At 49.9% G+C, this 22,433-nt stretch overlaps 2 protein-coding genes across 2 annotated transcripts; one reads left to right on the top strand and one right to left on the bottom strand.

The window, feature by feature from the left end:
* The first annotated feature begins 8,062 nt into the window (after nt 1–8,062).
* LOC136552956 (galactinol synthase 2-like) lies at nt 8,063–9,802 on the top strand. Its single transcript, XM_066544533.1, has 2 exons — nt 8,063–8,507; nt 8,620–9,802. The coding sequence occupies exons 1-2, from the start codon at nt 8,184–8,186 to the stop codon at nt 9,316–9,318; spliced, it is 1,023 nt and encodes a 340-aa protein (XP_066400630.1). The 5' UTR covers nt 8,063–8,183; the 3' UTR covers nt 9,319–9,802.
* Nucleotides 9,803–10,586: 784 nt separating this feature from the next.
* LOC136549250 (glycine-rich cell wall structural protein 1.0-like) lies at nt 10,587–11,183 on the bottom strand. Its single transcript, XM_066540490.1, has one exon. The coding sequence runs from the start codon at nt 11,181–11,183 to the stop codon at nt 10,587–10,589; it is 597 nt and encodes a 198-aa protein (XP_066396587.1).
* Between the last annotated feature and the right edge of the window lie 11,250 nt (nt 11,184–22,433).

Here is a 22,433-nt window from a genome sequence, read left to right on the forward strand (position 1 = left end):
CTTCGCGGACAACTCGATGAGCTCAGACACCACGGCATGCCCTTGCCCCCCAAAAATGTCCCAGAGCTAGTGCTCCCGGGAATTGCGGAGGACAAACCTTGCCTTCGACGGGTCCTCGGGGAAGGGCCACTCTAGGTCACCCTCCGATGAATCACCGGAGGGCCCAGCCTCCAACCGGACCACCGCTAGCTCCCGCGACGACATCGACAGCTCCCGTGGTGACACCGCCAGCTCCCACGGCGACACCGGTGGATCCGCCATGGTATCCGCCTCATCGTCAGACGGGATCTCCACCACCATGTTCGCATGAGACACCGCCTGGCGTCCCAACTCTGTTCTAGCCACGCTCGCCGCCGGCACTAGGGTCGCCACCAATAACGTCGCCACCGTTGTCACGTTACTAGTAGCCACCCCGGGGGACACCACCCCTGGGAGGGATGGCTTCGCCACCACCACCCTGCTGCCCCCCTCGCTCACCGCAATGCGCTATAGAGTGGGCCTCCAAACCTCCTACACGGAGGCCGAGGCGATGCACAACCTCGGCGTTCCCCGGCCGCTGACAAAAATCATGGGTAAGGCACACTCCAAAAAGACTCGACCAACAAAAGTCAAAGAAACAACAAAAGGAAACATACCGGGTGACGAGCGGCACTACTCTCAAGATAGGCTCAGACGGCGATTGGCCCACAGGACGAGGACCGCTCCTGGACTACAACCCGTGCCCCCTCACTTCAGATAGGGTCAGAGCTGACCCAACCCGCTCCTGCCCGGCCTGCGGGTCGCTACGACCTCTGGCTCAGGGCTCCCCGACCAGAGCAGCAGCCAGGGCGTCCCCCGACTGTGAGTCGCGCATTGACCGGGCACCAGTCTACCCCTCAGACCGCCCGGACTATTTGACTGCACCCACGGTAGGCAGGGCCTCCTCCGGTGGCAAGTTTGGCATCAGCACCGGGCCTGTCGCCGCACAGTCGTCGGGCCGCTCCTTGGACCGCCCGGCTCGTCGAGCCGCGTCCGCCATAGGCGACGACGGAGTTGGCAACGCCGTCGAGGGGCATGGTGACTGCATCTGCTTCACCGCTCGCTCGCCAACAGTGTCCGCTCTGGCCGCATGCTTCTTCAACATAGGAACCTCCGCGCGCCGCACGGCCTCCTGCTCCTCACCAGCAGACATCACCACAGGGTTGCGACGCACCACCGAGGTCGCAACGACCTCCCGACTCTCCTCCTCATCGGAGAAGACCATGTTGTCTAGATCCATAGGATCATCCGACGTGAGTTCTAACTCGACATCGCTCCTACGTTCCCCGACCTTCACGCACTAGGCGACCTCCTTCTTCTTCTCTTCTTTCCGCTGAACCTCCTTGGTTCTCTTCTCCTTCTAGGCATCTGCCGCCTCCTTCTGGGCGGCCTACCAGGCCCAGCCCGCCGGCCCCTTGGGAAGGTGCGGTCAGGACTTGTACCTCCCAAGCCCCTACAGAACAAATGAACCAAAGTCAAAAAAGAAGAGAGGCAGAGGAAAAAGTATGAGCAAAGTGAGAGAGCATACCAGCGAGGGCACGATCGAGGCATTAAATGGTATGGGTTTTCCCACCACCGTCTCTTTAGGGCTCAGCTGCAACACTCGGCCGACGCGACTCCAGATCTCACCGTCCGATAGCTCCTCCAGCGACACATGGTCTGGGTCCGACTGGTCGTCGTACTTCCACATTGGGTGCGTCCTCTCCGCCAACGACATGACCCGATGGTGGTAAAGGGTGCGGAACACCCGCACCCTGTCGAGGCCATCCCTTATGAGCTTCTAGAGCTCCTCCTCGATGACCTCCACCTTGTGCCTCTCCATGTGGGCATAGCCCCACGACCAACTCTTCTGCTTCACCGGCCTCCCACCGGTAAACACTAGAAATGGCACCCCTGCCGGATTCCTAATGTAGAACCACTCCCCATGCCATCTCCGGTTGGAGTCACATAGGGAGTACGCGGGATACGATCCTCCCACGCGCGGCTTCTGCTGCAGGGCGAAGCCTCTAACCAGAGCGATCTCGGCCGAACTCCAGTCCACCATGGCTCTCCCGAAGAAGAAGAGCCAGAAGAGGTCCACGTGTGGCTCCATCTTGAGGAAAGCCTCACAGACGGTGATGAAGCCAGCAATGTGTAGCACCCCCATCGGATTAAGGTGCTACAGTTCCAGACCCCACTCGTTGAGGAGCCCACGTAGGAACTAGTGCAAGGGGTTTCCTAACCCATGCTCGTGAAAGGTAAGGAAAGACACCACCTTATTGGGATGAGGTTGCGGGAACTCCTCCTTCCTAGGGACCCTCCAGTGTGCCACCTCCTGTGGCAGCAGGAACCCCATTGTGATGAACACCTCTAGAACTCGATCGTGATGAACACCTCCAGCACCGACGCCCTCATGGTGGATGACCTCTAGTCTGACATTTTGTGAGTAACTCTCTTCTCCCTTGCTCTCTCCCCTTCTTTCCTAGAAACTTCTACAGCTCTCAGGAACGCTCACGGCAAAGAGGAGGAGAGAAGGCAGCGGTGGATGAAGAACATGCAAGAGAGTGGAATGAAAACCCCCTCGCCTCTTCTACTTAAGGAAAAGGGAGCGGGGGTTATAGAGGGACACATCGATCGGGGAAGCCGGAACGACAAGGTGAGATTTTTCTCTTTCTTTCATTTAATGCAGATAAGACACGCCCTGCTCGATGGAACGACTCTTGATCGGATGGGACATGGCCTGGCTATGGCCCACCACTACTGCACGAACAACCACTACCACACGACGGGCATAGGAACCGAAGCACCACCGCACACGGGCGGCTCCCCACTTCCCCAGGCCAGGCCTAAAGGAACCAGAACGATAGGTAAGGATAGACACCGACTGATAGGTAAGGAAGTGAAGGGGCACCCCATGTAGGCCACACTAACTCTGTCATGGACGACGAGCATGGGTCCCGATCGGACATTTCTGACTGAAACACTTCGAGCCCCGTCACTCCAGTCGTCAAGGTAAACATTACCAAAACCCCCTCTATTTCTTTACAAATCATTCATACATCCATACATGCATTCATCTCATACGCCTGAGCCCCCTGGACGGTTAGGGCATGAACCGCCCGGGGGCTCGAGAACTAAGCATCGCACGTGCAGCGAAATGCACCAAAACGCTTCGTGTTGCACCACGAAGCGGTGGCTTGCCTCATTCGACATGAGCAGCCAAACAGAGCTAGGGGAGAAAACCATAGATGAGCACCATGCGGCCTTCGCCTGGTCTGGCAAACCGGGTCATCTCAACCTTCTCGTTCGATCCTGAACCTCTCGCTAAGCCCACAAAATCTCTATCGAGGAGAGGCCATCAGGCCACCTAGGTCGGTCTATGAAATGACCTAGGCATCTGCTAGGCTATAGGTAAAGGAGTAGTGGAAAGCCACAAGAGGGCTATGCCAACCCCATCACGAATGACGGACTCGGATTCCACTCAATCACACCCGTTAGTGAGCTCACCGAGCTAGTCTTTGAGCCCGAGCGATTGGGACAGGCGACAAAACTCAGCCCCTTCGGTTGTGAGGAACCGGATGGGGTAGTGCAAAACAACTCACATCGGCCCCCACGAAGGCCCGACAAGGCTCGAGGGCTTAAATGCCATGGGACCACGACTTCGAACTCGCGTCAACGAGATAGGCGACATCCAGCTATGGCTCTTGGGACCGTGAATCCAAACTCACGTCGACGGGATAGGCGACATTCGGCTATGACTCTTGGGACCGTGACTCCGAACTCGCATCGACTGGATAGGCGACATCCGGCTATGGCTCTTGGGACCATGACTCCAAACTCGCGTCGACTGGATCGGCGACATCCGGCTACGGCTTTTGGGACTACGACTCTGAACTCGCGTAATGGCTTCACTAACTAAAACTAACTCTCTTAGTGGTGAGCACCGACGCCTAGGACTACTCGTGACTCCACCTTACTCGATCCCACGACGCGCACCGACGCTAAAGATCGAACTCTGTTGCATCCAAAACTAAGCTATTTCCATTCACGGCGCGCATCAACGCCAGGGCTTGTTTCAAAACTAAAAACTTTCTCGCCCGATCCTCGGCGCGCACCGATGCTGGGATCAATAAGTTTTGTCTCAATCCAATCCCCGCGCTTAAAAATGCCTCGGCTGCACAACGACGCCATGGTTAAACAAAATTCCATCTCAAACTAAAAACATGCATACACGCCTGCTGAGACAACACCCCCAGCCAGTTTGGCCTAAACCGTCTGGGGCTCGGGGGCTACACCCGCGGGTGCGCTCACGCGCACCCGCCGATAAGATAAAAATCCCCTAGACGATTCTATCCAAATCGCCCGGGGGCTCGGGGGCTCCTGTCGGGTTTATAAACCCGGGGTCCCTCGGGGACTGGCTTCCACGCCAAGGCTCGGCCCAGAAGGATGGCCTTTTCTTCTTCTGGACCGGCCCAAGAGTCTGAACTCAATAGACCGGAGCACTCGCTTCAGGCCCTGGCCGCCTTTGGCCCATCTTTCCGACCGGAGCACCTTAGGCTCATGCCAACTCCGAATGGCCTCTCCGATCGGAGCGCTAGCGTCAGGCCTTGGACGCCTTCACACAGCCTCCACTCGAAAAGCCTGACTCGAGGACCGCCTCTGACTTCGACCTCATGTCTCTGACTAGGAACCCTGCTCATCGCTATTCTCCGACTGGCGCGCCAGAACCGACTAGGGACCATCCGACCGGAGACGCCCGCTCAGAAAGAACCAGAAGGCATATGAAGGAAGGCAAGACGGGGCTCACAAGTCAAACCACGGCACCAGAGACCATACCCTGCGAAACAGTGCTCTGCAGCCACAAAGTATTGTAGGGGCCGCTAGAAACTCACATATGGTAAGCCCCCCCCCCCCGCGTGTCTCTAGACATTGATCGTAGTATGGGCTCTAGGATTTGCCAAACCAGGTGAACATGGCGCGGCTCCTCACATGCCACTAGGCATCAAGAAGTATTTTGCAGGTACCGGCGTCATCCTTCCTGAAGAAGATAGCTCGACCTCCCGTGCACATCTGACATCCTACAGCGACATCAACAGTATTGGGGGGTGTCAACCATTATCCAATTTCCATCACCGTAGGCAGCAAGGTTTAGAAACATCCGTACTATCTCCTTCTCACCTGTAAAGCCATCCCCTTCATCTATAAAAGGGGATGCACTCTCTCCAATGAGGGGAGATCGACTTCTTCAAGCTCAGACTCACTAGATCGACATCAACACTCCCAACCGTAGGACCACCCAGTTCCGACTGTGACCCTTCCGGTCGGAGCCAACCGAACCTCTTGTACACCCCCTCCTTTCTCCTTCTCGTTTGTAACTTCACTACAGACTTCGAGCACCTAGGCTCAGGAATAAAGTCACCGACCGACCCATACTGGACGTAGGGCACATTGTCTGAACCAGTACAAATCTCATGTCATTGAGTGCTAGGCCACCTCCGATCACAACGTACAGCAAAACTATAAATATTTACTAAGTTGGTCACATTCTGCACCGACATATACCCTACACACCTGCAGGACAGTACTGTCAGGGCGTGTCAGAAGGGTACTTTGCAACCTTCTAGACATGTAGGACAAGAACAGTGTTATGGGCGCCGACATTTGCCTTACTAGAAGAACACGATAGAACCAACCAGATACATCTGGGCGTAAACAATATTGTAGGCGCCGACAAACCGTCTCGTACCCGACGACGTGGGCAATAAGACTAGGTAGCACACACTCCCTCTCTCACTTATAAGGTCGTCCCCTTCATCTATAAATGGGGATATGCTCTCTCCTAAAAAGAGGATTGGATCGATTCAACGAACAACAGATGACACACGGATCATTCCGACTCACTCTCTACTAGCTTTAGACATCATAAAGCTACATAGAGTATACATTCCAATACTTAGCGCATGTAGGAGCTCCCGTCACTCTCGGCCCTTCGGTCCAGAGTTCGACTGGACCTCTGATACCCCCATCTCATTTCCACTCGTTTGTAACCTCACAACAAATTTCGAGCACCTGGGCTCAGGAATAATAGTCATCGACCGACTCAAACTAGATGTAGGGCACGTTGCCTGAACTAATATAAACCCTATGTTATTGAGTGCTAGGCCACATCCGATCACAACGTACAGCAAAACGACAAATATTTACTAGTTGGTCACTTTTCGCACCGACAAGTATTGTCATGATGATTGGCAGCATTAATTCCTTGCTATTTCTTTTTACCAAAAATAATTTGTCGTAAACAGAAGAGGATGTATGTAGAAGGAAATGACACTAATAGTTTCTTTTTGAATTTTAATATATTATATTATTCATTCATTCTTGACACGTCCAAAAAGCTAATTCACCGAACCGCCTAATCATTTGGGCTGCTAGTGTATATACTACTATACTATACTATTTATATATAGGAGTATATCCAAGTTAGTACTGGGGATTGGATAATGCGATATTCCAAGATAGTGCGTGCAATCAAATTAGGCCCTGTTTGGTTATCCCTTCTAAAAGTTTTAAGAGCTAAAATCTAGATAGAATTTGTCTAAAAAACCAAACACCTCCTCCCAAAAATTTTAGGAGCTCCACCCCTCCTAAAAGCTCCTAAAATCCATCCTAGACCCCCACTACCCCTCCTTTATTGCCCTGCCCCCTCTCTCTCTCCCACCCACGCCTCCCTCTTGCGGCCCCTACCCTCCACCGACGGATCCCCGCTGCCACCACCCGCTGGGATCTCCTCTCCCGCGTGGCGCCCGTCGGATCCGTCTCCCGCGCCCCGCCCGCCCACGCCTCTGGCCTCACCTCGCCGGATCCGCCGGCCCCAAACCGGTCCGCCGCTCCTTCGTGCTGGACCTGGAGATGGAGGTGGCGCTACTCGCCTCCATGTATCCCCGCTGCCATGGGGCCCGAGTCGGCGCCGCCCCTCTAACCTCCTCCCGCCGTTCCCCGTCCTCGACCCTCGCGCCGCCGGATCCACCGGCCCCCGCCGCCATCCGTGCTCCGCCACCCGTGCTCCCCGATGGGCAGGGGGAAGGCCACGACCAAGACGAGGCAGCGGTGCGTGGTGGAGCTGCTCACGCTCCCGTCCATCGAGATGGCCACCTCTGCGGAGACGACGAGGAGGAGGAGAGCAAGGGCCACGACGGGAGCAGAGAAGGAGCAGAGGTAAAGAGGATAGATGCATGGTCTATTTGCTAGTGCATTTGTTGTTTCTAGTCAATTCTAGAAGATGGAACCAAACACTCTTTTAGAAGATTTTGACAGCCTTATAAAAGCTTCTAAAACTTTTAGCTCCTAAAAATTTTAGGAGCTCAAACCAAACAAAGCCTTACTATTAGGAGCTCGAACCAAACAGAGCCGTACTACTGCAGTGGATATATAATGCAATATTTGAAGGACACTTGCGATCGACGTCGTCACATATCCGTAATAGAAAAGGAATCCCATCGAATCAGGAAGAGACGACAAAAGAATGGAATCTGATCAATCAATAAAGTAATGAAAATCTAGCGGAGCAAGAATCTAGTATATATAGTACATCCTAATCGTATTTTATTGTCAATTATCCTTAAAACATAAAATACCAATAATATATAGTAGCATATATTTACATATAATAATATATATATAGGCATGTGTTACTACGTACAGCATAGATCCAGAGATCTTTATTTCCTTTCTGGTCCCACACAACAATTTTGTACCTTAATAAAATGGTTAAAGTAATCTATATATAATAATTATAATTAAATTAAATCCCCAAATCAGGGGATAATGGTCGGGCGTCGTGATCTCCGGGGCTTTCCCGGGAAATTGCGCTCTAGACGCCTCCGTCCCTCGCGCTCCAGCCGTTGGATCTCCGCCACCGCCACGCGTACGTAGGCGATCCCACGCGCCAAACCGACCCAACGGCTGGAACCGGGGCCGGTGGACACGACGCGACCCGGCCAGTCTCCTCGCACGGCCACCACCCGCTGCCTATAAAAAGCACGGCGCCCTCGTCGTCACTTCTCCATCCATCCATCGAGCACCAAGCAGGCACGTACACACACACGTACTGAGATCGAGCTAGCGCACGAGTCTTCTTGTTCTGGAGATCGAGAGATCGTTCACCGACGACGACGACGACGAACGCAATGGGCCTCAACATGTCGGCGCTGGGCAAGCAGAATCTGGCGGCGGCGGCCATGGCGCCGAAGCGGGCGTACGTCACCTTCCTTGCGGGCGACGGAGACTACTGGAAGGGCGTGGTGGGACTGGCCAAGGGCCTTCGCCGTGTCCGCGCCGCCTACCCGCTGGTGGTGGCCGTGCTCCCCGACGTGCCCGAGGAGCACCGCCGCAAGCTCCGCGACCAGGGCTGCGTCGTCCGCGAGATCGAGCCGGTGTACCCGCCCGAGAGCCAGACGCAGTTCGCCATGGCCTACTACGTCATCAACTACTCCAAGCTCCGGATCTGGGAGGTACGTTACCTTCGTCGTGTTCCATTTGTATTTGTTCCAATTGATGATCATTGAACAAAGGACAAATTTGTATATATTGGTCCAATGATGAATTGCCTGATGACATGTGCAGTTCGTGGAGTACGAGCGCATGGTGTACCTGGACGCGGACATCCAGGTGTACTCGAACATCGACCACCTGTTCGACCTCGACAAGGGCAAGTTCCACGCCGTGATGGACTGCTTCTGCGAGAAGACGTGGAGCCACATGCCGCAGTACAAGATCGGCTACTGCCAGCAGTGCCCGGAGCGAGTGTCGTGGCCGGAGCAGGAGCTGGGCCCGCCGCCGCCGCTCTACTTCAACGCCGGCATGTTCGTGCACGAGCCCAGCCTGCGCACCGCCAAGGACCTCCTGGACGCGCTGGTGGTGACGCCGCCGACGCCGTTCGCGGAGCAGGACTTCCTGAACCTCTTCTTCCGCGACGTGTACTCGCCCATCCCGCCGGTGTACAACCTGGTGGTCGCCATGCTGTGGCGGCACCCCGAGAAGGTGGTGCTCGACGAGGTGAAGGTGGTGCACTACTGCGCGGCCGGGTCCAAGCCGTGGAGGTACACGGGGAAGGAGCCCAACATGGAGCGCGAGGACATCAAGGCGCTGGTGGCCAAGTGGTGGGACATCTACGACGACGAGAGCCTCGACTACAAGGGCGCGCCGGTGGTGGTCGGCGGCGACGGCGAGGAGGAGGCGGTGGACCAGGCGAGGCTGCCGCTGAGCCAGGCCCTGGCCCAGGCCGGCGCCGTCAAGTACTTCCCCGCGCCGTCGGCTGCCTAGGCGCCGCCGGTTGCCGGCCGGGACGACGGCGTGCACCCCGGCTAGCTGTTCTATGCAGGTGGCCGCACCCCACGGATGGTGGCTCCGACGATCCTCTGCTACTGGCGCTCAAGTGCTCAACAAGGAGGCGCTTGTAATTAATAATAATAATAATAATAATAATAATAATAATAATAATAATAATATGGATATGTGTGTGTGGATTAATTAGCGTAGCGGTCTACAGGTTTTGGAATTCTAGACATTGGCCATCAGTACAATAACCCGTATATTTCGTCAGGTCGAGTATTTTGGTTTGTGTGTGGTGAAATGAAAACCAAAGAAGGAAAAAAGGAGTTTTTGATTTTTTTTTATAGCTTGGGTAATTGGGTACGTAGTGTTGGGATCTTTCCTGCTATGTACGTACTGGTCATCTGCCAAGACAAACAAGCTAGCATTTTGAATTAAAATAAGCTAATAAATCTTTTAGTTTTGTATAACCCCTTGAATGCTGTGTTGGTCGTTGTGAGCTTATCTGTGATGGTTGGTTTGTGGTGCATATTCCGGAATATTCTTCATTGCTTATAAGCTTTATCCTGTCGTTTAGATTCGCTAACTCTGGCGTATGCCCGTTCCCTGCTGAATAGCCAATGGTCACATCATATTTGTTCCAAGGTAGACTGTCACATGTCCTGGGAGTGCAGGAAACGGAGCAAGGACTGCACGTACGTCGTCGTTCGTCACTGAATCGCTGCCGGTGACGTCGCGTTACCAAAAATCCAAACTGGCGAAGACTAGGGCAGAGCTTCAGCTCCACCCCGTGTGGCTTCTCTAATAATTTTTTTTCTCCGGTTTCACTTGTTCGAAAATACTTAGTAAAACAGCTTCGCATAGTTGGTTGATGAAAAGAATAATGAAATATCTATAATACTCTAGTTTGTTCTTTCTTTATTTTCTTCCACTGTTATTTTCCTCTTCTCTCTCTACCTTATCTGCCTCGCACTCCCCCACCGCACCCTGTGCTCAACTCAACGCCGCTCTTTGCCCTGACCGAATTTTTTACTATCTGGCCCTTTTTTCGAAAGTTTCTCTCAAATAGACCCCTGGCGGAAAGAATTCCGGAAATGGACCCTTGGCTCGGCGCCAGAGTGAATGGCGCCGAGCTCGGCGCCACGGTCACTGGCGCCGAGGTCCTGGGCATGGGGAAATGGCCAGCCAGGGGCTCGGCGCCGAGCTCGGCGCCGTAGATCTTGGGCGCCAAGATCTACGGCGCCGAGCCCCCTAAATATCTACCGCCCCACCTTTCTTCTTCTCCATCTCACCCTAGCCGCCCCTGCCCGCGCCGTCACCGCTCCACCACCGCGCCCGTGCCCGCCCGCGCCACGCCGCGCCGCGCGTGCCCGCCCGCGCCGAGCACGCTCCGCGCCGCGCCTGCCCGAATCACGACCGAGCCTGCCCGAGCCACGGCCGAGCCCGCCCGCGCCGCTGCTGCTCCGCCTGCCCGCGCCGCTGCTGCTCCGGCGACCGAGCCCGTGCCCTCGCCGCGCCGCGCCGCCGCCGCCGCTCCCTCGCCCGAGCCCGCACCGCGCCGCCGTGCCCTCACGCTGTTGCCCGTTTTGCTGCAGCGCCGAGCCGCCACGCCCTCCACCGCCGTCCTCACCTTTGTCTCCACCGGCGGCCTCAGCCTCGCCCCGCCTTGCCCCCTCCACCGCCGGCCTCGCCCCGCCTTGCCGACATCCACCGCCGCCCTCACCTCGCCTTGCCTCCCGCGCCCGTCGAGCCGGTCTCGCCGCGCGGAGCGCCAGGCACCCCGTGACCGCCGCGCGCCACCTCTGTCGTTGGCCACGCCACCGCAGGCCCAAATCTTCGCCTTGACCTACGTCCATCGTCCGTCGACCCGAAAAGGTAAAAATATGAATATGCAATGTACCTATTTAGTTGGTGTTTGTTATTTACTAGTTATACTGTGATGACTTAGTTAGTTGATTTAGTGAGATATATATGTAGATAGATAGAAACATAGATATATTGTTAAATAGATATAGTTAGATAGCTACTTAGATATGTAGTTATATTTATAGTTGACTACATATGATCTAGCTATTTAGTGAGTACACTATAAATATATACGTAGTTATTATCATGATTACTTAGTTTGTAGTTAGAAAGTACTTGTTAGGTACTATCTATCGTCTAATTTGGACTAAAGGACATGTGTTTTGTTACATTTTTAAAATAGATGGACAACCTAGTGACCATATATCATGGAGGCACGGTTGAAAGCGATCGTTATGGATATGTTGAGTTTCTTGACATGCAAAGCGTGCCTATGCTATTCAATGATAGGCCTTTATTTAGTGAGATGGTTGCAAGGGCTCGGGAGGAGCTGCATTGCTTTGGAGATGATGACATTGCAATTGATGGTGTACTGCACCTAGGTTGTCCTCCGAACATATTCAGGCGAATGATCTCAATTGGTTGTGCGGATCAGTGGGACAACTATGTGAGATCGGCTATGAAGAGCCAGCTGCAATGTTTGGACGTGGTTGTTCGTCGGGTGTTAGTTGATCCAATCCCTCATGGGTTTACCCCAGCAATGGATCATCCGGCACACATCGACCCTCCCGTTCCGGAACCTTACCTGTATGTGCAGATTGCGCCTATGGTTCCTGATGCTCAATCTGCCCCCAATGCGTTATTTGGAGATGGTTATCATACTCATGTTTTCGTGGCAGATCCTCCTTATGAGATCCCTTTGACACAGAATCATCCGAGTAAGTGTTTTAACCGCATGGTTTTTGGGAGCTTATCCTGTTTCTTACATCTATTTCTTTCATTCTTTCCTTATTTCTATAATGACGTTGCAGGAGACAATCCTGAGAATATGAATGTGCCCCATGTTGCTGCGCAAGTGCACTTTAGAGATGGATTTCGTGGCTCCAATAATGTTGAAATTATGAATGATTCGGAGCCATATGAGATGGCTAGGGCTCTTGATTCTAATGATGATTGTCCTATTGGAGAGCTGACGGAGGTGATGTTGAGATGATGAGGCGTATCTTTCCCGACCGCCGTGATCCTAGAGTTCATGAGTTCAGTGATCTTGCTCATTCTGATCTAGCGTTTGCAGAAGGACGTGATGATGAGCTCCTAGAAGCTCCTGAGGCCGGTCCTAACATGGTAATTGAGGAGGGGAGGGTATTCAATGACCTCCCTACTTTGAAGAGGTAGTTGCAGGCTTTTGCAGTGATACAAAAGAGGCCTTACAGGGTATTGCATTCATATGTGGAGCACTGTTACACAGTTGTGTGTGACAAAGAACGCTGCCCATGGAGGGTTTGTGCAAGGAAGCAACAGATGACCAGAAAATGGAAGATCACAAAAGTTGTTGGGCCACACAATTGTGCTGACCATGAGCTGACACTGAGGCATCGGCAATTGACATCTACCCTCATTGCCAAGCGGTTGATGGGAATTTTGTAGGGAGAACCCAACATGAAGGTGAGAACAATTATCAGGACCGTTGAGGCGTTGTATGGAGGATATGTGATAACTTATGGTAAAGCATGGAAGGCTAAGCAGCGAGCGTGGAAGATGATATATGGGGACTGGGAGGATGGGTATGAACAGTTGCCAGTTCTTTTTAATGCAATCAAAGCGGTGAATCTAGACATGCATTATGAGTACATCCCAAAACCTAATGCATGGAAGGATGGGAGGCAGATATTTTTCCGTGCCTTCTGGTGCTTTCCTCAGTGTGTCGAGGCCTTTAGGCACTGTCGTCCCATCTTCTCCATTGATGGTACGTTCTTGATTGGCAAATACCAGGGCACACTTCTTATAGCCATATCCTGTGACGTGAACAACAAGTTGGTTCCTTTGGCATTTGCTTTGGTTGAGAAGAAGAATAATGACAGTTGGGGATGGTTCTTGAGGCTAGTCTGGATACACGTGGTTGGCCCTAGCAGGGAGGTTGGCGTCATATCTGATAGGCATCAGGGCATACTTAATGCTATGCGAGAGCAGTTAGAGGGGTATGCACCTTTGCACCATCGTTGGTGTACTCGACACCTTGCCAAGAATCTACTACGGAAGGACGGTGTTAAGAAAAACTTTGATCTATTCTAGGAGGCTGCTCGATAGCTTGAGGACAAGTACTTTAGGGAAAAGTTGGATCAGGTCAGAACCGCATCAAATGCAGAAGGTAGACAATGGCTCATAGGTTTAATGAGGGATTTGGAGAAATGGATGAGAGCTCATGACGACGGTGGCTGGAGGTACGAGTTTCAGTGCAGCAACATGGTAGAGTCATTCAATAAGTTGCTATTGGAGATACGTGGTATGTCCATGAATGCAATTGTTCAATTCACCTTCTATAAGCTTGTTGCCTGGTTCAACGATAGACACGCCCATGCATTGTAGTTGAGGAGTGATAGAGAGATATGGGTTCTGAAACCAAAGGCACACCTAGAGAAGGCAAGAGAAAGGGCTGGCACACATGAGGTTGCATGCTTTGACCATGCCACAGGGACTTATCAGGTCGAGCATAGAGGCGGTACAACGTCCGACAGTGAGGTCTGAGAGTCGAGGATACATGTGGTTGTCCTCCAAGATTTCAAGTGCACTTGTGGTAAACCAAGGCAATACCACTTTATATGTTCGCATTTGGTGGCAGCAGCTAGGCATCACAACTATAATATCAAGAGGAGGATACCTCACGAGTTCAGTGTCAACACGCTTGTGAACACATGGAGCCCTCGCTTCGTGCCTTTCCGGGACCCTAGAGAGTGGCCTCCATATGATGGGCCAAAGTATATTGCAGATCTAGCTTACCATTGGAACAAGCATGGATCAAGGCAGAGGACGAGGCATAGGATGGTTATGGATCAGATACCCAGAAGAACTAGGCATGGGAGAGGAACTCTATTTGTTACTGATCCCGAGGAGTACGAGTGCGGCAAGTGCGGTAGACTTGGCCACAACTCACGAAGTTGCCGTTGGTAGATTAGTGAGGTAGGACTATTGGCTTATAGTATTATTTTATATTTGTCTTATCATATATTTAATTATGCATGTCTCAATTTATGCTTGTATTTGTGCCAATTACTTATACATTTATAAGTTCATGTTTCATTGTACATTGCAATTCTAATTCATTCACTTTTTTTTAGGATGGAGCAATTCCACCTGCTCGACCCGACGTACGAGGAGACCCACCGAGGACGTCTCGTTGCGCTGGGGCAGGTAATAATCTATAAGTTTTATTCGTACATGTGTTCGTGAAGTAACATGTGACTATGTTATATTCGATGCAGGACCTTCCGCACCTTCGTTCTAGGACCCATAGTGGGTTCTTGGACATTCGGTACGACGATAGGTACACTCCTTTCCTGCAAAGAGCTGACCTGGATGTCATCTCCTTTCAGGTTCGTCGTGGGTTGCCCAAGTTCAACTCAACGACGATAACTCCATTGGTAGACAGGTATTAAAGTGAATCATTGCCTCCATTCATGGCCATTTATTCATGCGATTGACTTTTTGACAAGTAATCTTGCTTGGTCTTAAATATAGGTGATGGCTGGAGACTCACAGCTTCCACCTACCTTTCGGGGAGATGACAGTCTCGCTTCAGGACTGTCAGAAGATGCTAGGCCTAAGGATTCATGGGAACCTAGTCACCGGGCAGTGCAGGTCAGAGGGCTGGAGAGCATGAGTGGAGGCCTTCCTTGGGCGTGAGCTTGGCGAGCAAGGGGCTCGCACTTCTGGAGTTCCCATCTCATGGCTACGTATAGAGTTCGCACAGTGCCCTGAGGAGGCAGATGAGGAGATGGTTGGGTACTACTGTCGGGCGTGGATCCTACACCTTTTTGCTTGTGTTTTCTTTCCCGACGCGACAGGTGACAATGCGTCTTGGATGTGGATTCACTGCCTCAGTGACTGGGACCAGGTGGGTCAGTACAGTTGGGGCTCTATAGTCTTGTGTTTTCTATACCGGTAGCTGTGCGAGGGGTGTCGCCGGTCTACGGCGAACCCGTCACTTGGTGGATGCGTAGTACATAGATTAACTATAAATTTATTACGTGTATAATCTAGGAATATTTGTACATACGATGTGTAGAAGAATCTAGGATTACCAAGCAACAGTGAACGAATCTATACTTTTCAAACAATAAACATAGACTTTTCATATACATGGACAACATCGAATTATCACATCACTGATATAGACCTTTCAGATGCACGGACAACATGCAAGGAAGCACAACTAAACTCTATCTCCACCATCCATCTTATGACTGTTTGATCTAAGGGCTAAGGTGAAGAGGCACACGGATCGCTGACATGGCACATTAACAGGCCTCCATTCCTCCTCTCAACCTATAAATAACCACTCACTCCCTCTCATTCGCACAAACAACAAGGAAGAAGAACACTCCTCAGCATTTGCTTTCGTTGTAGTACCAATGTCTGGAGGGTCGTCTAGAGGGAGAGGAAAGGGGAAGAAAACTACCTGGGGGTGGGAGAGTCCTCTTGGTTCTGATTTCTTTGAGGAAGCTCTTTATGAGAGGTTCCCAGTTGAGAGCAAAAGTGATTTCACCAAAGAGGCACCACTGAGAGGATACGATGAAAGGAAAGAAGAGTGGCCAAAATGCATGCATGGTGAGGACTGCCTAGTGCAGATGTTCATCGAGGGAATAGATGGAGGTCATCGTTTCTTCAAATGCCCACGAGCATGGGTAATTGCTATTACTATTTGTTTCTTCAATATGTTTGTCTTGTATATCACTTACACAACATACTTTTTGTAGTCTTCCTTGGCCGAAGAAAACTGTGGGTTCAGTAGGTGGGTCGATCCTCGACCTATTTATCTGCATGCGGAGTACATCTACTATCTACAAGACCGTATCTTCGATTTAGAAAGGGAAGTTAGCAGCGGTTATAAGGACGACGAACAGGACGACAACAACAATGATGCCGATTCACAGGAGGCACTCTGCAATGATCCATATTGCACTTGCCCTAACCACAAGAAAAAGGGGCCTCCCCCATCACCCCCGCCACCACCACCACCAACAACGGGAGGCTACTATAGAGAAGGTGCAACATAATTTGCTATGTGGCCATACTACTAGGATGACTTTATCTTTTTCTTGTGGAGAACCCCAGGTTGAATTACCTAAGGCATGTTAGGATTAATTATCGAAGGCATGGTTTAATTACCTAAGGCATGTTAGGTTTAGTCAAAGAAAACTCTGTACCTAGGTTTAGTACATGTAGTCACATGCCATTTAATGTGTTTCGTGTGTTGATTTCTATAATGCCGTATGTCATTAACTGTTTTTTGCAGCACGTGTTCAAATAGAAATACGTTCGTATCATTAAGCGGAATATTAAGACCATTGATAATGAAAACAACCACATAATGAAAAGTTCGATACTATGCCACATTACACAACATATTAATACTACAACTAAGTGCCAACAATAGACATAGGGGCAAATGCACTTCCAAATCCTCAGTCTGAAACGTACTGAGTAAGCAACTCATCATCCGAGTACCAGTCCTCTATTACAACCCTATTGCTGTGGCTAGGCTCAACTGCGTTGCTCTGACCTGCCTGTCGCTTGTAGTAAGCGGCCTCCGCTTCATCTACGGCCGCTGTGGCCTGAGTGAAGAACGTGTCGTCATCCTCCTCTGCCTGTAAGTCCGCCTCTGCTAGAGCGATGAGCTCACTCAGTCTGCCAGTGTCGTCGTCAGCCTCCTGTGCCTGAATGCCCGCCTCTGCTAGAGAGATGAGCTCGCTCAGTCTGCCAGTGTCGTCCTTAGCCTCCTGCGCCTGTATGCTAGCCTCTGCTAGAGCAATGAGCTCACTTAGTCTACCAGTGTCGTCCTCATCCTCGTCTCCGTCATCACACACCACAATCGGTGATTGAACGGTGCGACCAGCTCGTGATCTATGGCCATCTAACTTCTTCTCCTCATACTTTGCACGAGCCACCTCTGCAGCATGTTCTCCGCTGCAACCAATCCCTTCATGTATAAAATGCAATCAGTTAGCAATACGATAATATTACATTTAAAACCAGGCAATGAAAAAAGGTTTTCAAGCACTCACTGGCACATAATGTAGCAACATGCTCGTTCAAGATCTGTATCTGTACTCTTGTCTCCTCCCTTGCCTCATTCCTTGCCTTCTCCTCCTCTAACGTCGTCCGCCTCTCCAATCCCCATTTGTTAAGCCCAATATCGATCAGGTTACAAATACCGCGCTGTCTAGCAAACTCACGCATCTTTTCTTTGTGATGTTTAACGAATAGGTTGACGTACTCAGGTCCATATCCCCTTTTCCGTGCAATTACTTATCTCTTCTTCAGTTCATCCAAGAACTTAGCTTGACCATCATAACATTCCCAACTGTATTTCCTAGTGCTTTGTTCAAAACAAATATTATATCATATATGTCTTAGCAAAACAAACAAAACACGATTTCATATTTACCAGAAAAATAACGAACCTCATCATACTCAATCATATGACCGCAATAATGACCTATTCCAAGCTCCGAAGGGACTAGGCCATAGTTGGATTTTACACCATATTCGCACATGACAGGAGGTGCTTTGTAGATTACCCGTTCTTTCTTCTTTTCCTTAACCCTCCGCGGTTCTTCCGGCCATTGGTTCTTAGGACCATACAACCACTCCTTGAAACAACACTTCGCCATTGAATACACCTAAATAATGAGATATTAGTAGATGAACACATATAGCTCAAGATTTTAACACATACACTTTGCACTTACTTCATGCTTATTTGGACACACAAACTCTAACGTATTCTCAGGGTTTATCACAGCTCGATCTCCGCAATCGCACAGAGGAGGTTCCTCGAGTCATCTAACTGCGGCTAGGTGCTTCTCCTTAGCCATCATTGCCGGAGGGTTAGGGGGGGTGGAACCCACCGCTTGAAGTGCTCACGTGGATGTCTCCCTCTAAACCAATCGTCAAAAAAGAGGTACCTAGGATCAAACTTGTCTGCACCATCGATCCACTGAAAGAAAAAGCACCTCTCATGGTCCTACACAACGAGATTCCAACAAAAGATTAGTACCATACTTAAACAAATAAAGAAAAAGGATAGTACAAACAATTTCTTACATTAAACCAACTACATGTATAGAAGCAACGCGCGGCTGTGTCCGGATGTTTCGATTGAAAAACATGGGCTGGAAAACCACAGTCACAGTTAGGGACAGGAAGGTCAGGAGAAACAGGGGCATCTTTGCTAGACGCGTCGGGGTATAATTCTCGAGGACGACCCCGTTTTCGTCAAAACTCCTCCCGAAACATTTCTTGTATCTAACAAATAGGATGTAATTTAACAAACATAAATAAAAACATCACAACAAAATATCAATGAGAACCATAACTACAATACAATCAATTTCGTTCTAAGAACCAAAAGCGGTTAACATTATACCCTAAACCTAGGGTTTCTCATTTCATCCACAACAATGAACCCATAACATAACTACATGCGGCTTAGTTTGCTAACTTTTTCCACGCCTTGGAATCAACCAACGGTTGTATAATACATATATTGAGGGATACAATGAAACCCTAAGTGATGACGATTCTTAGGTTAAAAAATCCGACTAATATGTACCAAATCGATGCGAGAAAAAACAAGGAGGTGAGCGAGTATACCTTGCTCTCGAAGATCTACGGATCAAATCAAGGTTTTCAAGGTCCAATATGTCGATTCGTGAGGTAGGGTGAAGTGGCGAGAAAAAAACCCGAGACGGAGGAAAAATAAGAGGAAGAACGCTCGGGGAAGAAGTGCAGGCTGGGTTAAATGCAGGTGGCTCGGCGCCAGTCACTCTGGCGCCGAGCCCCTGGCAGGCCATTTCCCCGTGCCCAGGACCTCGGCGCCAGTGACCGTGGCGCCATTCACTCTGGCGCCGAGCCAAGGGTCCATTTTCGAAATTCTTTTCGCCAGGGGTCTATTTGAGAGAAATTTTCGAAAAAAGGGCTAAATAGTAAAAAAATTCGGTTGCCCTGACAACTACTCGCGCCCATCTCCACGTTGAGGGATCGTGCCGCTCCACCCCAACAGCGTTTGGACTCGCCTCCGTGTCGAGGGATGGCACCGGCTACGCGTCCTGCCTATCCCTCTGCCCATGCTGCCATGCCCGGGGGCAATTTCTGCCCGCACCCGTGGATCTGACGACCAAGAGAGGAGAAGTTGCATTTTTCAGCTTTATCTATCTTGCATCTACATCTTTTTTCAGCTTTATCTTGCATCTACATCTTCTCTTAGCGCGATTCGCGGGATTTCACATGCGTAGACGGGGCCTCCCGATACATTTGGTTGACGGGGTGGTGAAGTCGTTGATGAAGTAGTCGTAGGAGCGACATAACCAAAACACACACACACACACACGAACACTAGCTGTCCGGGCTGTTGTCGACGATGCTTCCTCATCGCTACTACTACCGGATTTTGGACTTGGACGGCTAGCTACCCGGCCGGTGTGGTGTCGACGATCCGGCTGACAGTGGCAGGTGTCAAATCAGGCTGGTCGGTAACGGCGACACGGTGCGCCGCCCACGTCCGGCCGACGCACGGACGACCAATCAACGTGCCCTGGTCGATGGCCAAATTAAAGCTATGCATTGCGATAGTATAATGCATGCCATACATTATTTATTTGTTGAGATAGATAGATAGACAGATAGAAAGAAGGATGAGATCGATCACCATCAGTAGTCAAGACGATCGAGGACGGCTATTACTTGACCAGTCGTCGCGCGTCTGTCTCTGTCTTTAGGGGTTACTCCTACACTGCATACAGATGGATCGCATACGTCGCCAAGCACAGGTAGCAGGCAGTTGCATGTCGTGCAGGGCTGCGATTGCAGAGCCAGATCGCGCCACAGTCAAGATTTGACAAGTCCTCCGTGGCTCCGTCCTCTCCTGATCGGATCATTCAGAGTTTCAGACTTGTGACGCCTGTCCAAACGTAAAACCTTATTACCTGGGTCTCAAGGCATGCATATAGTCTTAATTAGTGCTTAATTAATTAGGCAGCAGACCGAAACACTGTCGTCTGTCCACTACTGAATGAAAACATACATACTCCTACTCCTATGTGCTGTATGCATGCCATATATATGCAACCCGCCCGGCCGGCAACCATATGTCGAGAAACGCATTGATTGGACGACGTGGCATACGTGCATGGGAATTCAAGAAAAGTCAGCTGATGACTAAATTACAAGGAAAAAGGATACCACCGACAGATGTATGGATACTGCTAATTACTACTCCCAAGAAGTATCGGAAGCTCGTCTCAAAAAAAAAGTATCGGAAGCTTAAAATTTATCTTAAATTATAAGATATTTTAGATTGCTCAACGTTATCTATATGTGTATGATCTTTAGGACCTTTCTGTAACACGGGAAAATTTTCCAAATCATATGTTTTTATTGTAAAATTTATTATAAAATTAAATTGATTCATGTGAAAACCATTGATGATTCCTATAAAAATAATACATTCTAAATGAGCCCTTAATAAACTCTGTCCATACATGAGAACCCCCGTGTAACACACTAACACGGGTGGTGGGAGCCGGTGGCTGGCTTCTTACCTAGCATTCGAGTCCTTGGCTCGACACTGGTGTCTCACCTAGGGGGGTTTTTTTTTTTTTCTGTTTTCGTTGTGGATATCCTCAAGCGCCTATGAGCCACAATGGGAGGTCACGCGCCCGTAGCCAACGAAGCTTAATCTTCATAAATGTATTATATACGTGTGTGTTAGTATATATTTTAGGTTTAGCATACACCATTGTGGTTGCGCGTTGGTGTGAGTGGCGTGTGTGTGGGAGTGCGTGATTGGTTATACGCTAAGTACTATCACATCTGATAGGTATAGAAAAAAAAATGTATCCATACATACAACCTCTTGTAGTCTTGTGTATATATAGGCACATCTCCATCAATCAACCAGGGTATAGGTACAGTTAGAGATGAAAACGGATCGGATACGGATGGATATCACCGATATTACATTTGTTTTCATATTTCTGTCCGGATTCGGATTCGAATACGGATAGTGTCAACTATGTCGGATATGATACGATTGGATATCGACATCATAAATATGCGATTTGAGTATTCGGATACGGATATGGTATCGGATGTTGGATATCCGGACTCGGATACGGACAGATCTCAACCCCTCTAAACGGATTCGGTTTCGAATACGGTCGGAAAATATCCGTACTGTTTTCATCCCTAGGTACAGTTACACGTCATGGGTGACTGGACTTTGGCTACTACAAGTTTATTCATTTCTAGAACATTTGACTGACGTGTTCAAGAGGAATACTAATTGACTTATAAGAGGATGTTATTTATTAGTACAAGAATAATGGGCCTTGACTACCAATAGTAGGGGTCTAGTGGATATCAATCTACGCAACGATCAGTTATACTCCTACTATTGTTAGGTCAGACGTCTCCAATAATGTAAACTAGTACTAACTCTAAGCCGATAAATATTAGAAGATAGAGAGATTGTGCTAAGAGTAGCTTTAATTGTAGCTCTAAGCAATTAAGCATATTGTTTCATATTCTAAGAAAATAGAGAGAAAAGCGATCTCTTAGTCTAGGGCTAGGCACATGCACATATTTTAAGATTGCGTGATATCAATGTCATGTGGTGCTATAGTTATGAGCTACAGGCGATGCGCTGTAAATGGACCCGACTGATGCACTGACAAGTTGTTCGGATCCACTCGCGTTGAGGCGGCTAAGGGCTTCACCAATGCAGACTGCTATGGGTAGTGGTTTCAGCAAAAAGGATTCCTTCCACCTAGACAAGAATAGATTGAGACCACTAGTGTCACAACATTGTAAATTTTTCCTAGCTTCTTTTACTCTTCTGCTTACGCGGTATTTTTTTATCACTGGACCAGTCTACTTGATGCTTCAAGCCAATGTTTTTTGCTGCAACGCCTGGCTTTAACTGCAGCTTGTGCTTTTAGTTAGGGCCTGTTTAGTTCCTAATTTTTTTTGTGCAGTATCCATCACATCGAATCTTACGGCACATGCATGGAGTACTAAATGTA

This window comes from Miscanthus floridulus, chromosome 4, assembly GCF_019320115.1.
Source record: "Miscanthus floridulus cultivar M001 chromosome 4, ASM1932011v1, whole genome shotgun sequence".
In the NCBI taxonomy this organism is placed as follows: Eukaryota; Viridiplantae; Streptophyta; class Magnoliopsida; order Poales; family Poaceae; genus Miscanthus; species Miscanthus floridulus.